Source organism: Penicillium arizonense (assembly GCF_001773325.1).
Source record: "Penicillium arizonense strain CBS 141311 chromosome Unknown PENARI_contig010, whole genome shotgun sequence".
Classification (NCBI taxonomy): domain Eukaryota; kingdom Fungi; phylum Ascomycota; class Eurotiomycetes; order Eurotiales; family Aspergillaceae; genus Penicillium; species Penicillium arizonense.
This window is the reverse complement of record NW_019173287.1, coordinates 822,349-837,912: the sequence shown is the minus strand read 5'-3', so window position 1 is coordinate 837,912 and position 15,564 is coordinate 822,349. Positions and strand designations below refer to the sequence as shown.

The 15,564-nt window shown below is 51.9% G+C and overlaps 6 protein-coding genes across 6 annotated transcripts; 4 read left to right on the top strand and 2 right to left on the bottom strand.

The window, feature by feature from the left end:
* Positions 1–597: 597 nt before the first annotated feature.
* Positions 598–4,597, top strand: PENARI_c010G01339 (inositol polyphosphate kinase KCS1; the record flags this gene model as incomplete). The annotated part of the gene is made up of 3 exons (XM_022632124.1): positions 598–2,171; positions 2,253–2,645; positions 2,707–4,597. The coding sequence occupies 3 exons, from the start codon at positions 598–600 to the stop codon at positions 4,595–4,597; spliced, it is 3,858 nt and encodes a 1,285-aa protein (XP_022487921.1).
* A 914-nt stretch (positions 4,598–5,511) lies between these two features.
* On the top strand, positions 5,512–7,523 carry PENARI_c010G09526 (MFS transporter; the record flags this gene model as incomplete). The annotated part of the gene is made up of 3 exons (XM_022632370.1): positions 5,512–5,792; positions 5,884–6,793; positions 6,849–7,523. 3 exons carry the CDS (start codon positions 5,512–5,514, stop codon positions 7,521–7,523), a joined length of 1,866 nt encoding a protein of 621 aa, XP_022487773.1.
* A 515-nt stretch (positions 7,524–8,038) lies between these two features.
* On the bottom strand, positions 8,039–10,075 carry PENARI_c010G10958 (uncharacterized protein; the record flags this gene model as incomplete). The annotated part of the gene is made up of 2 exons (XM_022632413.1): positions 8,039–8,149; positions 8,228–10,075. 2 exons carry the CDS (start codon positions 10,073–10,075, stop codon positions 8,039–8,041), a joined length of 1,959 nt encoding a protein of 652 aa, XP_022487808.1.
* Positions 10,076–10,253: 178 nt separating this feature from the next.
* PENARI_c010G05343 (GDP-Man:Man(1)GlcNAc(2)-PP-dolichol alpha-1,3-mannosyltransferase) lies at positions 10,254–11,739 on the bottom strand (the record flags this gene model as incomplete). The annotated part of the gene is made up of 2 exons (XM_022632244.1): positions 10,254–10,861; positions 10,914–11,739. The coding sequence occupies 2 exons, from the start codon at positions 11,737–11,739 to the stop codon at positions 10,254–10,256; spliced, it is 1,434 nt and encodes a 477-aa protein (XP_022487843.1).
* A 520-nt stretch (positions 11,740–12,259) lies between these two features.
* On the top strand, positions 12,260–13,730 carry PENARI_c010G05951 (uncharacterized protein; the record flags this gene model as incomplete). The annotated part of the gene is made up of 2 exons (XM_022632265.1): positions 12,260–12,372; positions 12,437–13,730. 2 exons carry the CDS (start codon positions 12,260–12,262, stop codon positions 13,728–13,730), a joined length of 1,407 nt encoding a protein of 468 aa, XP_022487757.1.
* Positions 13,731–14,157: 427 nt separating this feature from the next.
* Positions 14,158–15,319, top strand: pex7 (putative peroxisome biosynthesis protein (Peroxine-7); the record flags this gene model as incomplete). Its single annotated transcript, XM_022632189.1, has 2 exons — positions 14,158–14,321; positions 14,419–15,319. 2 exons carry the CDS (start codon positions 14,158–14,160, stop codon positions 15,317–15,319), a joined length of 1,065 nt encoding a protein of 354 aa, XP_022487936.1.
* Between the last annotated feature and the right edge of the window lie 245 nt (positions 15,320–15,564).

Genomic DNA, 15,564 nt, shown 5'->3' with positions numbered 1-15,564 from the left:
CCGTAACCATAAACTAGAACCTGGCAAATCCGATGCAGAGGAGACAGCATTCGGCTTGAGCAAGCAGCGTAACTGGATCTCTTTCGAGATCATTCTAAGATCTCCAGTTCTAGAAGTCAATTCCCACAGAGTTAGATATACTTTGTAGAAAGAATGAAGCTAAGTTATGAACTTAGGGACCCTAGTACTAGAGTGTAGAACAATGCGACAAGGATTCGAATTTAGTGACACAAAAATGAGTAGTGGTTCAAGGAAAAGTGCAAACTTGGAAAAGAGGCAAACCTCTGACTTCATCCCTTCTATCTCCACCTCTTCTCTTTCTTCTCTCTTCATCTTTAAGATCCACTCAGGGCGGTGACGATCATTCTTCATCTCTTTATCTCTCTCTCCCTCTACCTCCGATTTGCGGTCAAGGTCAACCTGTAAGATCTCTTCCCCCCCGAACGTGCTCTCTCGGGCCTGGGAGCGATATCTCTTCTAACTCTTCCGGACTTCCCAGCGCATTGTCCTTCTAGCCCAATCCTCCTCTCCCAGCCCAACCACACCCCCCCTGGTCTCCGCTCCCCATATCCCCGATCCTTGACCAATGTCCTCTCCATGTCAAATTCGCCGTCCGTTCCCGATGATACCTTGCCTAATCCCCTGGTGACACCTGCTACACTTGCCCAACATGATTGCTCAGAGCGCGACCCACGTCACCACTCGCGGCAGGGTCAGCACTTGTCCCAGGGGACTCGAGAGGCGCCGTCGCCATCGCGGGCAGAATCCCCCTCGGCCCATTCGTGGTCGCAGCCCGTATCTAATTTCACTCTAAAAAGGACCCTAACCACACCCTTGGAGAATACTGCGCATCCCGATATTGTGTACCGTCCCCAACTGTCAGAACGTGACAGTATCTTCGCAACCCATTACCTCCCCTCAGATAGCGGCGCAAATACCCCACAGTTGCCTCCCGAAAAAGCAGACAATGGCCAGGTCAATTTGATTCCTAGCCTCGATGATGCCTCCGTGTCGCCAGGTGCATTCCCCAAGGTCTCTCCCCACCGTTCTAGCGTCGGCCCTTCCCACATGGAAGTTGACGTCCGCAGACAATACCCATTGCGTTCCTCCTCTCTCTTCTCCTCTTCCGATGTCCCGAGGTTATCTCTTCTTCGCTCGTCCATCTCGTCGGCCGATCAGGTGCAGAAACCGGTGACTGAGGCAGGACCACATGATCACCTGGGTGGATCTCAGCGAGACAAAGGACCTTTGGATGATACAGGTACGAAGACCAGCCGTTCTCAAGGGACTTTGCCCGGACGCATATTGCTCCCGTCTGCTTTAAACGATGTACCTCGTACCTCTCACTCTTTGACTCTCTTGTCCCCTCGCCACGAGGGCTCTCAGGTCAGTCAGGAATTTTTATCCTACAGTCCTCAAAAAGAAACCCTTCCCCCTGCGGGTCCTGAACGAAGCCCGAGTAGAGGTCGCCATAGTCGAGTTGATAACTCAATTGAAGCCAATCTGACCAACTCAGAGCCGGCTTCTAACGTGCGCAGCCGCAAGTCCAGCCACTACTTGGGTCTGTTCAAAGAGAACACCACGTCACCAGATCGGAAACGATGGGAGGATCGCGGCCGGCAGGATGAGCCAGAGGAATCGGCAGATCACGCCATGGACTTTGACCACGAACATCCACGACCCGAAGAGGAAGCTGTGCTGCGTAAAAGCATTTCCCTCCCGGTGCTTGGCGATGGTCCGGCTTTTGAGCCTCTATCTGCACCCGAACCATCTCAGAACACCCAAGAAGATGAACCACACAAGCGTCGCCCGACAGCGCTACCTCGCAGCCTCCTAGAAGAGATTCGAAACTTCCATCTTACTCCCGGCGGCGGAGGCCGAGGGTCATCTTTCTCCAAAAGCATTCCGACTCAGTATTCAGAACGCAGTCGTGATTATTTTCAAAAGGAGCCTCATGTTGACCTGTCTCCGTCCACCTCTTTCGAAGAGGAACGTCGCGGGTCAGGGCGATTCGAGGCCGATGAAGAGGAGAATGAGCAGATTTCTTCTGCCGTTTATTTTCCTCACGAGCGCACTGTGACTGAAGAAATCGATGAACTGCAGTCATACCCAGAACGTCCTCATGATGTACAGCCGGTTCAGTTGTCGGCCGAGAAAGGCCATGAGCTGATGTTAGTTTCAGACCGTAGCGATTCTCCTGAAAAAGAGATCAGCCATGTGGATATTGCCTTCCTATCTAACCATGAAAATAGGATCCTACATGGCGATCTTCACGAGAATGTGCCAGAAAAGCCTTTGACTACCATCTCTGAACGCAGCTATGATTCAATAAGTGAATCTGAACCCCCTTCCGCCGATGAAAGTACACCCTCTATTCCAGAGGAATCCAGTCTGACAGATGACGCGGAGACACCCACAGCGACACCAATCCAGCGTACAGGGCTTCTGTCTCGTCGGAAATCCCCCAAACATCAAGGGCCTCTTGGCGCTGTGGAACTGAAGCCTTACCGGCACCAGGTTGGCGGGCACACAACCGTATTTCGATTCTCCAGACGCGCTGTGTGCAAGCAACTTAACAACCGAGAGAATGAGTTTTATGAACGCATTGAGCAGAGACACCCTGATATGTTAATGTTTCTTCCAAAGTACGTAAAATCCCCGACGCCAACCACTGCGTGTGTGCCTTGTACTGATCCCTCGTTATAGATACATTGGGGTGCTGAATGTTACGTTCTCGAAGACATCCAAAAAACCAAAGGATCAGGTCAACTCTACTGGGGGCAAAGTTCAGGATGTAACACCAGCGAATGGGTCTTCGGTGCTCAGCTCTCAACTTCGCGAGGCGGCAGAGCCGCAGCGAATTTTCAGCCAGTCGCAAGTAACAGGTATCATTCCCAAGGTCGTCCTTGAAAACAATCGCCACATTATCCCTGCCGATTTGTTCTCCCGAACGCAGCGCCCGCGGACAGCGGATGATTCAGTGGTGAGCCGTGCCCGATCGATGGACGGCCTCGAGGCTATGTCAACCGAGTCTGACCCATCTGCTCTGAGCAAGAGAGCTAAGATTTGGGGCGCCACCACCGTCAACCAGAAGCTCCAAGAGCAGGTTCTTCGTGAGGTTTTCAGCCCTCCTGCTATCCACCACCATCGCCGGCATGCTCGGGGTCATCGTCACCTGCCTCGAGCCAGCAGCGACTTCCCCCCTCGACGAGAAAACACGTCCGAGGACCATACGCCTAGTCCTCGGCGACCGATGCTGGGAGCCATACAAGCGCTGAAGACGGACGCAATTGATATCGTCCCTCCCGCTACGGAGGGACCTGCTCTTTCCTCGTCCGCATCCACTGCCCTGGATGCTAATCAAAACCGGTTGGAGAATGTTCGAACAGAGGAGGAGCCCAACCGAGCAAGCTCTTTGTCTCGGGCCTCCCATCGAGTACGGCGCCGGCATTCTGGAAGTGGCCTTCAGAGGCGCGGCAGCATCAACTCCCGTAAGGATGGTGAGCTTGTCTTCTTTGATGACGAAGGTTATGGTGGCGACAAAGAAGATGATATCTTTTCCATGGAAGCCGATGCCTCCATGCCTTCGAACCCCTCCCCGGTCGCAAAACATCTGGCTCCACCAGAACATGAAAGGAATCCAGCCAGTGGACGCCGTGCGCTTGAATCTGCAGCAGCAGCGAGAGTGTCTGACCCATCTGATCCCCAACGAATGACCAGCATTACCACTATGTTGCCCAGTAACCCCAAAGAGGCACAGTTGAGAAAAGATGAACGAGTACAATTCTTCCTTCTCCTCGAGGATCTGACTGCAGGGATGAACAAGCCTTGTGTGCTGGACTTGAAGATGGGTACTCGACAGTATGGTATTGAGGCAAATGAAAAGAAAAAGAAGTCACAGCGACGCAAATGCCAGTCCACCACATCCCAACAATTAGGAGTGCGACTCTGTGGCATGCAAGCGTGGAACGTCAAGAAGCAGGAGTACATCTTTGAAGACAAGTACTTCGGACGAGATTTGAAATCTGGTCGCGAATTCCAGGATGCTCTCACCCGCTTCCTTTACGACGGCATCAGTTATGCCAGTGTGGCCAAGAAGATCCCAGTCATCCTGGAGAAGCTGGCTCTGTTGGAAAATATGATTCGACAGCTGGACTCTTACCGTCTTTACGCAAGCAGCCTCTTGATTCTCTATGATGGGGAGCAACAAACACCTCATCAAGGGCCCCCGCGCAGTACCGGTGAACCATCACCTTTGAAGCGCGGTATGTCCGACGATGGCCACAAAAAAGCAGACGTTCAGTTGAAGATTGTCGATTTCGCCAATTGCGTCACGGGCGAGGACGAACTCCCACCGGATACACCCTGTCCACCTCACAGCCCGCACGACATTGATCGTGGCTACCTGCGCGGCCTTCGCACACTCCGAATGTATTTCCAGCGGATCATGAAGGAGACCACGCAAGATGAATTTGTCGAGCGAGGAGAAGGCGAAGCCATTGCATTGGGATCTCAGCCCGCCGTGCGCGAACTACCCTCCGACCAGTATTGGGACGAGACGATGATGGAAAGTGACGCGGGCGCAGTCAGTTTCTAACCTCCGAATTCTCTTCATTCTCCTCTGTCATTTGTGACATCGGCCCAGTGCCGACACGTGGCGTTCGGGGGATAGACTATTTCTCTTCCCAAATTTGGAGCGTCGACATATTATGCACCAGTGCCTGACCTCGCCTGATCGGCGAAAACCTACGACTAACGACCCCGGATGCTTCTACGATACATGCCAATGCTTGGATGCCTATGAGATTGTGGTTCCTTTCTCTGTTGCCCTTTTCTTTTGGAGCTTCGGTTTCTCTTTCTCGGATGTGTATGAACTATTCCCCTTGAGCTTTGTCAACTTCATTTGTCAACTTCATTCCTCGGTCTTGTTTTATTGATATTGATAATACCCCCAATGTCCCAAGTCTTTTTTGTCTCCTTTGCATCCAGGGCCCATGGTGTACATCCTTAGAAAACGAATTGTCTTTATCCCCGCATAGATCTATACTGTAGTGAGTCACGTGGAATGACTCCAACTTTCTCCGCTTTGAACCTCGGGGCTTCCTCATCCTCCTTGACTCAGAACCTCGAAGCTGCGACAGCTTTCAGTTCGAGCAAGTCAACATACCTAACACCCCCAGTGAACATTACCCTGTGGTCGGACCCGACACCCAATGACGTAGTACGAACAACACACAACGGATCCGCCCAGCTGACTCTCCCCGCTCCCCAAGCTCAATCACCCAAGTCGCCAGGCATTAAGCGTGCTCACCCGGCACCCCCGGAGCATCCGACCCCCTGTCCTGCACCTTCAGACACCCCCAGCCCATAATACAAACCCCAGATTCCACATCTCACACTTTACACCCCTTATCACAACCTCCTCGCCCCCAAACCACCCTAATCCGCACCACAGCCTAGGCCCCCGCGTCCCGGTGCGGAGAGGAAGAAAAGAGGCAAAGGGCAAACATAATGCCGAGTCCCAACAATGCCATCGACAAGCGCGATTTCGACGCGAATCGCCCCCTCCTACAAGATATAGACGCCGAACCAGATACCGGTGATCGGAGACACGATCTTGCTCCTGCGCGGTTACGGGCTGGATCGCGGAGTTCGGGCGATGATGGAATCGGCATGCGGAGTGATGATGGGCTTTTAAGTGATGTCGTCGACGAAATTGTTGAGCGAGATAGGAGGATGATGCATGTTGAGGTTGTTAGGGTTGGGAGCTTTGCTTGGGGGGTTGTTACTTGGTATGGGATTCTCTCTCTTCTTCTTTTTTTGGTCTCTTGCATTGTACTGAGTGCTAGGCGCTAACGTCTCTTTTCCCTTTCGCTGGTTTAGTCTTGGAGCTGGCAGTATTACTGCATTCTCGTTATACGGCCATTTACTGCTTACGCGGTTGCATTACTCCCAGCTTCAGGTTAATGCTGTTTCCATCGCTGCCGAGATTGCGATGTATCTCCCCGTCCCGTTGTTCGGGTACTTGTGTGATCGATACAGTCCGTCGCCGTTATCTCTGTTTTCTGGAATTGTATTCGGGTTCGGGTATCTCCTCGCTGGATACGCATACAAGAGCGGCCCGCCTGTTGAGGCTGGTGGGTCTGGATGGCCGTTCTGGGTTATGATCGTGGCATTTATTGCTATTGGTATGGGAACTAGCTGCATGTATCTTGCTGCTGTGGCGACCTGTGCTAAGAATTTTGGTCGTGGGAAGCATAAGGGGATCATGCTTGCTGTTCCCATTGCGGCGTTTGGACTTAGTGGCATGTGGCAGAGTCAGGTTGGGACATATTTATTCTATGAGAAGCTTGATGATGGGACGCATGGTGATCTTGATGTCTTCAGGTACTTCGTCTTCCTGGCGCTGTTGTTGCTGGGTATTGGTATTGTCGGTACCTTTGCTTTGCAAATTGTCGAGGAGGATGATCAGTATATTGATGAGACGGTGGAGGAACTGGAGCGCAGTGGATTGCTGGAGGAAAGTGATTTCTTCCGGCCTCGTGGTGAAATCAGAGCTGCGGTTGAATATGGCACGTTCTCTGATGCCTTTGACGAGGAGCAATCCCAGGCTCTGTCTGATGAAGAGCGCGAACAGAGACAACTGGAGAAGGAGCGCGAAGAAGAAGAGCGCCGAAAGAAGAACTGGCTGCTCAATTATGAGACTAGAGTCTTCCTCAAAGATCAGACAATGTGGTGGTTGGCTGCCGGCTTCTTCCTGGTTACTGGACCAGGAGAGTCATACATCAACAACGTAAGTCTCCTCTCAAGTCACCGAACACAAACCCAGACTAACGCAATATAAATAGCTGGGCACAATCATCCCAACTCTCACACCACAATCCTACCCAGCCGGCGCCTCCCCACCAGCCGGCTCCCCCTCCACACACGTCACAACAATAGCCCTAACCTCAACAATCGCCCGTCTCCTCACAGGCTCCCTCTCAGACTTCTTCGCACCACCAGCAACCCACCTCTTCCCCCCAATCCCCGAAGCAGCCCGACACAGACACCCAGCATCCGCCACCCAGTCCAACACCCTAACCTTCTCCCGAATGACCTTCCTCCTCCCCTCAGCCCTCCTCCTCTCACTAGGCTATCTCCTCCTAGCCTCCCCCCTTTCCCTCTCCCACCCAGGCCTGTTCAATCTAACAACAGCCCTAATAGGCTTCGGCTACGGCAGTGCCTTCTCCCTAGCACCAATCATCATCTCCGTCGTCTGGGGCGTGGAGAACTTCGCCACGAATTGGGGCATTGTTGCTATGATGCCTGCTGTTGGCGCGGCGCTTTGGGGCGTTGTCTATTCGACCGCTTATCAGAGTGCTGTTGATCACGGTGCCGGTGGGGGTTTGCCGGATGGGCAGTGTCATGGCTGGCGCTGTTATGGGTTCTGGGCTGTTGGGTGTACGGTTAGTGTTTGGGTTGCTGTTGGGGCTTGGTTGGTTGCTTGGAGGGGGTGGAAGAGGAGGGGTGTTGTGGTTTAGATGGTTTGGTAGTTTTGGTTTCTTATTAGATGTGAGTCTGAGTTGATTGAGGATTTTGTTGGATTTTTCGGTGTTGGTGTTGCTTTCTATATACTGGTTGTCTTTGGTTTGCGTTTAGCTTGATGGACATGGGCACTTTCAGCGGGGTATACGTTTGACACTATTGTCACATTGCTAGATTTTCAACAAAGCGATTCCTGCATGGTTCATTTATTTCTGGATTGCAATATGGCCCTGCGTCAACAAAACTTGTATTGAGGGTGGTGACAGGATCTCTCGGGCATGTAACGTAACCATTCCAAGAATATCCAACTTGCCTCCAAATGAGGATAGTGAATGTATTCAAGGCCATTTCAAGGTCCAAGTCTCCTCCAATGGATACACGAGTGTAAACCGATCGCCAAAACATAAACCCGCGCCCAAGTGCATGCAAACCCAAGGTACTCCTTTAACCAGCTAATTCCAAACTCCAAGAATACCAAAATAATCACAAGGTCTACCGACCAAAACCAAAACTAGACATCCGTCGAACTAGGATCTAAACCTGTAAAGACTTTGTACAAACGTCTACTGGCAGCGGGCCCAATACGCGCATTCGTCAACGAACCATTCTTGTTCGCGGATTTCTAGAAAGAAAGAAAAAAGCATAGTGAGTAAGCTGATCCAAACCCAAAGATGATAAAGAGACAGATGAGGAAACCCACCTTGATATCCTCCAACATCATATTACCATGCATGCGCATACCACGAACCAAATCCGTGACGCAGGGGTACTGACCGGCAATACCATATGCCATAGGAGCAGTAATGCGATTAACCTCCTGCATCATCTTGACGAAGGTGTCATGCTTGTCTACGCCAGACTTGACCTGTCCGACGTCCATGCAAAACGCAGCATTGTGTGCTTCCTGGCGTTCTCGACGGTACGGAACTGTCGAGATGTGCTCTGTGAAATTCTTGATCCATTCTGCTGAGTCGGGGGGCGCAGTTGTGTGGTGGATGAGGCAGGAGTGCGTCACTTGTAGCTCGAGGAGAGCATCTTCGACAGACTCATCATCTATGAGGGTTGCAGGGTCTGTGATTTTCTTTGTTTTCCGTCCGCGGCCTCGACCTGTGGTTGTCGTAGGCTCTGGTGCGGCAGTTTCTGAGTATTGGCGCAGGACTTCGGCTTGGAATGCTCTGTTTCGCGCGTTGCGGTTCTTGCGCATTAGCGCTGTCAATCCTTCGATTAGGTATATTGGTTTGCAGTCTGAATAGACGGCTTTGAGTCGGAGAACGTGCTGCTCTAGTGATTCTCTCTCTTCGCCGATTGGTGTTGGGGTGATCATGTCGATGAAATCTTGCGCAGGCACGAGGCACAGGACATGGTTTTCTTTTTGGATAAATGCTGGACATGGTTCCCAGTGTCGTGCAACCCTGTTGTATGTGGCATTCATTTTGCGGCGCCATTTGATTACATTGGGAATTGGGCTCGCAAAAAATGTCTGCTGGACGCCGAGTCGTTTCATGAACTCGATGGTCTGAGTTCCCACACTGCTATCCTCAAAAGAAGTCGCTATGTCAATGATCATCTCTGGCGTGGAGTCTTTCTTGTTCACTTTGAGTTTGTTAACGCTTGCGACATCGGCAGCCCGTTGCTTCTCTTTCGCCTTGTCCTCCTTAAGCTTCTGTTTGCGCTCTTTTTCCATTTCGCGATCTCGCTCTTTCTGCAACTTGGCTTCCACCCGTGCTCGCGCCTTGGCTTCCTTATCGGCGGGGTCAACTTTGCTTGTCTTCTTCGCTGGTTTCCGAGGAGCTACGGGCTCATCAATATCATCAAGGTAGATGTCCGTAGCCGTAGACTGGCCGCTGCCCTTCGACTTTCGAGAGCCAGGGGCTGCGTTCGAACCGTCATTGCCGATTCCAGCAAGAAGACGAGCAGTTGCCGAGGAGAATAGAGGATTAGAAGCACTCTTCGCTTGATGAAGTTCGGACTGATCCAATAGGTCGACAAATTCCGGCAAAGCAAAAGGATCACTAAATTCCTCAATATCACTGCGTCCTCTTAGGCTCGACGGAGGGAGTTTGTCCAAGTCCAAAATGTCATCGTCATCGAGGGCAAAATCACCGCGACTCGGGTTCTTCGGATTGCGCGACGCCGGAAGTTTGGGTATAGGGCCTGGAGCCGGAGACGTGAAAACGATTGGATCGGACTCTTCAATGCGCGACTGAGATGGCTTTTTCTGCGCCGCGGCGTCCAATGGCGGCAGGTCGAAATCATCGTCGGAGATGGCAAACCACGGGTCCGCTGCAGATGCTGGAGCTCGGGGTTCTTTCGCTTTGCTAGTTTGGCCTAGCGATGAAGTAGCTTCTTCACTTACCCTCCGCTTTTTGGCGGGCTTGTCGAAGACAACATCATCGTAGTTGAACAGTGACGAATCGAATGGGTCTGACGAAATCGGGTTGAGCTGGTAGGATGGACGCCGCGATGGAAGTTCGCCTGACTGTTGCGGTTGTGGGCGTTTTGTGGAATCGGGAGGATCGGAGGATATGAGGTCTATGTATTCAGGCATTTCGAGTCCCAATGCCACCAGGGCGGGTGATGTGATGGAGCAAGACGAGGGGGACGCGACGTCACCGCGAAAGAAACACGAGGTCAGGTGACCATCTATAAATGTGCAGGGAGATGTGAGAAAGAAAAGTATTTGAGATGTTGCAAGCAAAGGGGTATGATTGATTTGGAACTAAGATTTACATCGCTCGAAACAGAATTGCAGCAATTACTGCCAAAATAGCACCAACCAGAGCTAGCATAGCAAAGACCTGCTGCCACCCATTAAAGGGCCGTCTGTCCGCCGTAAGCATAGTGGAAATCTCCTCTTCTAACCTGTCGCCCATAGCAGTAAGAGAGAATTCCTGTTCGGCCCTGATCTTGCCTGCTGCAGCCATGCGCTTAACATCCTTGGGACTCAAGCCGTAAAGAGCCTTGTCAATCACGGCAGTCCATTCATCGTCCGCATGAGCATCCCGGAGCCAGCCCGTTTCGCCCTCGACAATCGTCTCCAGTGGACCACCAGTGTTCGATGCCAGCACTGGGAGACCAACTCGCATTGCTTCGACAGGCACGATGCCAAAGTGTTCGTTAATCGGAGTGTATAGAAGGAGCTTGGATTGCTCCAGCAGGGTATCTTTGAATGCGCCAGGAACAGAAAGCAGAAACAGGACATCAATGTCGTCTGGGATAGAGAGAGCAGATACGACTGTCTTGGAGGTGGCGGTCTTCAACCCAAGACTGGTCGCGAGCTTATCCAGCTCCTGGTGATATTGAACATTCTCGTTGACACGATTGTCGTAGCCGCCTGTGTAGAATGGTTGTTAGAGAATACAAGATAGCCATAGAGAAGAACTCACCAGCAATCACCAACCGTGTCCCTTTCCTCTTCTCCGGTCCAAGACCATTATAAGCGCGAATCGCTAATGCCATATCCTTCTTGCGCTCAAAGCGATTAATACTAAGCAGAATCTTCTTCCCGTTCCATAGAGGATCTTCCTTTGTTTTCTCCGGCAATTTGTTCCCCAAATCCATATCAACACATGGATACACCACCTCCACATCACCAAGACGCTCCGACCCAAAGACATCCCTCACTACCCCACGAGAGAACTTGGAGTTTGCAACGACCCGATCAGACGCGCTCATAGCCCAACCTTCAAACCAATCAAACGGAAATCGGTAAAGAACTTTAGCCAGCCGGAGAAGCGAGCCACCCTCATCTCGCCGGGCGAGCAATTGATCGGGGAAATGACAGTAGAACAGGATACGCTGGCGTTTCGATTCGCGCGGACGGCCGAATGACTTCAAAAAGGGCACGCAGGCAGGTAATTGGTCCACAATGAAGATATCGTCCCGGTCGTCCTCCGCATCCTTCGAATGCCCCTTCCCACTTAGCTCGCTCAACAACGACACAGTAAGATGCAACTGGCGTAGCGCAGCCATGAGGATGTGAAGTCGGCCGCAGACATGGGCGGGGAAGAGGGAGTTCCCGCGCACACGGACGTCCAGCGTTCCATCGCGTGCCTCGTCGAAGCAGTGCGCTTTGTCGCGGTGGGAGGTGTAGATCGTTACTCGGTGGCCTCGGTTCTGGAGGGCTAGTGCGACGTCGATGATTAGCCGCTCTGCGCCGCCGATGCCCAGGTCCGGGTGGATGATTGTCACATTGGCGCGCTGGAGGCCCATGGTGAATTGTTTGGAGCTTTGAGCTTGAGCTTGCGCTGCGACAAGAAAGACACGTGGGGTACGCGTCATGTGATGCAGATAGCTACAGGAGGATTTACTTCGTTTTATGCATCGTTGAGCTTTATATTACCTGTATTGATATTCTCAAGGACAAGCTGGTCTCTTGTTCATACATCTGTCACGTACTGCCATGATGTGAAGTCAACCCAGTCGGATCGGGCCTGCACCTCCACTGCCGGTGGATATTTCTTGTCCCGGATAGTATACCAGATGCCGAGAGAAAAGCATCATGGTGTCGACACATCGAAGAGGACTGTCGGCATCATCTAGCGCAAGTTGCCACTAAGTTGGCTGGAGATCTTTCGATCAGATAACCAACTGTGGGGTCCAACAAGCTATATCGGCTTCGGCGTGAAAGCCGGTGATTCGTCCTACTGCTGGATATTTGGATCGCCCCGACACCCCAAGCAAAATCTACAGCGTCTCCCATCGGGTCTCAGAGCTGCCATAAACCGCAGCAATGGCTGACGGAGAAAAGAATCATGGGGGCCAAGTCGGTGCTGAGCCCAAGGCCACTGCGCAGTCTATTTCAGTACAGAGTAACACTCGCACTCACCCGAAACCAACGAAGCTGTGAGTCTCCGGTGTATACCTAGATCCGTCAAGCTCATGAACCACACGCTAAAGGAACTCCCAGCCGTCAAATATTCGTCGTCGCAGCAGGCTTCATAACAATGTTCATGACCTGCGCAATAATCTTCTCCTACGGCGTCTACCAAGCCATATACGAAGAAATGGCAAAACAACCCAACACCCCATTCAGCGGAGCCTCAAGCTCAATAATCAGTCTAATCGGCACACTATCCATAGCACTAATGTCCATGGGCGGACCCTTCATAATGACATGGGCAAAGCTCTACGGCCCCCAGCCAGTAATCATGACCGGCGGTCTGGTCTTCGGCATCGGCTGCATCCTCGCCAGTTTAAGCCAGTACGTGTGGGAGTTCGCGTTGACGCAGGGTCTGCTCATTGGACTGGGGACGTGCATGGCATATGTACCCACAATGTCTGTTGCGCCGACTTGGTTTGATAAACGGCGTGGGTTGGCTATGGGTGTTGTCATTTCTGGGTCTGCTTGTGGGGGTATGATTTGGCCGCCTGTGCTTAGGGCTATTACATCTGCTATTGGGTTTCGGAATGCGTTACGTATTTCCGGGTGTCTTGTTGCGCTATTTGTCCCGCTGGCTGGGTATACTTTGCGTTGGGAGCCTAGGTTTGGGGAGAAAGTCGCCGGGCAGACCGCTGGTCTATCGAAGAAAATTGGCTGGATCCAGGCGCCGTTTGTTGATTGGAAGGTTGCCCGGTCGAAAAAGTTCGTCTCGCAGGCGTTGGGCTGCTTTTTGCAATCGACGGGGTATTCTACGCCGCTATTTTTCTATGCTGCGTATGCGCGGTCGTTGGGATATACTGTTAGCATGGCGGATAACTTCATTACGATTAGCAATGCGGCGAACTTTGTTTCTCGCATTGTTATCGGTTATGCGGCGGACAAGTTTGGGAGATTGAACGTTCTGTTCCTGACTACGATCATGAGCAGTGTTGCCGTATTTGCATTTTGGTTGCCTTCGACCTTCGCAGGGGGTGCTGTCTCGAGTACTGCGGCGGATGTGTTGTTCATTCTGTTTGCTGTGGTATATGGTTGCTTTGGAAGTGCTTATATCTCGCTGTTCCCTGCGAGCCTGATCGAGCTCTTTGGCGTGCAGCATTTTACCTCGGTGAATGGTGCGCTCTACCTGATTCGAGGTATGGGTGCTTTGCTCGGCACACCGCTGACCAGTCTTTTGCTTCCTGGGCAGTCGGCTCTGTCAGATCCATCAAATTATCTGAGAGTGTCCTATACTGCTGGCATACTTTTGTTCGCGGCAAGTCTTGCCACGCTGTGGGTGAGGATTGAAGGCTCTGCTGGAAAGAAGTGGACATGGAATTTATGAGCTGCTGCATTTGAGCCCTCTTCTCATCAACATGCGTTGTTCATGTCAAATTGATAAGTTGAGGTCCCCCAAAAGACGCTGCGATTGTATAACCCTAGGACTGGACAAGTTAAGATGTTACAAATTATACATTACTCATTCCCATCTATATCAACCCACAGCGCATTCTTCTATAGAACTACATCGCTATTAGCCCCAGTCTCACTTGATATACCGAAAGTACAAAAATGTTATCGGTGGAAGTGAACGTGAAGTATGCCTGAAGATGCCTGAATACGGACCTCGGTCCATTTGATCCCCGCAATCCCGCGAGCTCATCAACTCAACTTCACCTTTGATGTCTTGATACCCTAGATTGCTCGGTCTCGTTTTCCTCCGCTCTTCTCTCATCCGCTGAGCGATCGGCATCGTCCGGCCAGTCGCCATCATGCTCCACTACCGCACACAAGGGTACAACGGCTGCGCAGTGAAGTACTCCCCGTTCTTCGACAATCGACTCGCAGTTGCAAGCTCGTCAAATTTCGGCCTCGTTGGCAATGGCCGCCTACACATCTTGGAGCTCACAGCTAACGGAATCCAACCTCTAAAATGGTAAGAAAGAAACGCCGAAATCCCGCGCTCAACCCGGGCATCTTTCCACGGGCAACCAGAACAAACACTGACGCATTGCGATTTCCCAACCACCCAGGTTCACCACACAAGACTCCCTCTATGACCTCGCCTGGTCCGAATTGCACGAAAACCAAGTCCTCGCCGCATCAGGCGACGGCAGCATCAAACTATTCGACTGCACAGCAAATGACTTCCCAATCTCGAACTGGAAAGAACACGCGCGCGAAGTCTTCAGCGTAAACTGGAACCTCATCGCAAAAGACCGCTTCTGCTCAAGTAGCTGGGATGGCACAGTGCGCATCTGGTCACCGCATCGCCAACAGTCCCTCCTCACCCTCCCAACCCACAGCTGCACCTACTCCGCATCCTTCTGCCCACACAACCCAGACCTCATTTCATGCGTGACATCAGATTCCTACGTGCGCGTCTTCGATCTCCGTACCCCAGCCTCGGCTTCTAACCACCTCGTCACTCAAATTCCCATCCACGCTGCTCCTGCTGCTCCCGCTATCCCCGGCCAGCCTGGTGGCCCAACCCCGCCTGCTGAGGCGCTCACCCATGACTGGAATAAGTATCGTCCTACGGTGCTCGCTACGGCTGGTGTGGATCGCGCCATTCGGACGTTTGATATCCGTGCCCCACAACAGGGCCCGCTGGCGACTATGCTCGGACATGAATATGCTGTTCGGAAGCTGGCTTGGTCGCCACATCTTTCTAATGTTCTTTTGAGTGCTAGTTATGATATGACCTGTCGTGTATGGAATGATAGGTCGGATACTGGTGCTGTCGGGGATGTGGATCTCATGCGCGCTGGTCCGGGCGGTCCTATGGTTGGGGCGGAATTGGGGAGGATGGGTAGGCATACGGAATTTGTGACCGGTGTTGATTGGTGTCTGTTTGGAAATGAGGGCTGGTGTGCTAGTGTTGGCTGGGATGAAAGTCTCTATGTGTGGGACGTGCGGGCTGCAATGTCATAGAAGAATATCCAATATATGAATCTGGCAGGGTCCAGACGTTTATTTACTGAAGCCTAAAGGTGGTGCCGAGTTTATGCATATCAATCATTTGATTTCGTAAGTTTGTATGCTAGAGCTGACTGAAAGCCAACAATGCAAGACGACACAGAAATGACGCATCGCGCTCATCTATGGCCAGGCTGAATGTTCCAACCTTGTGTTTAAAAATAACACCATGACTTGAACCTGCTGCGATTGCCAATCAT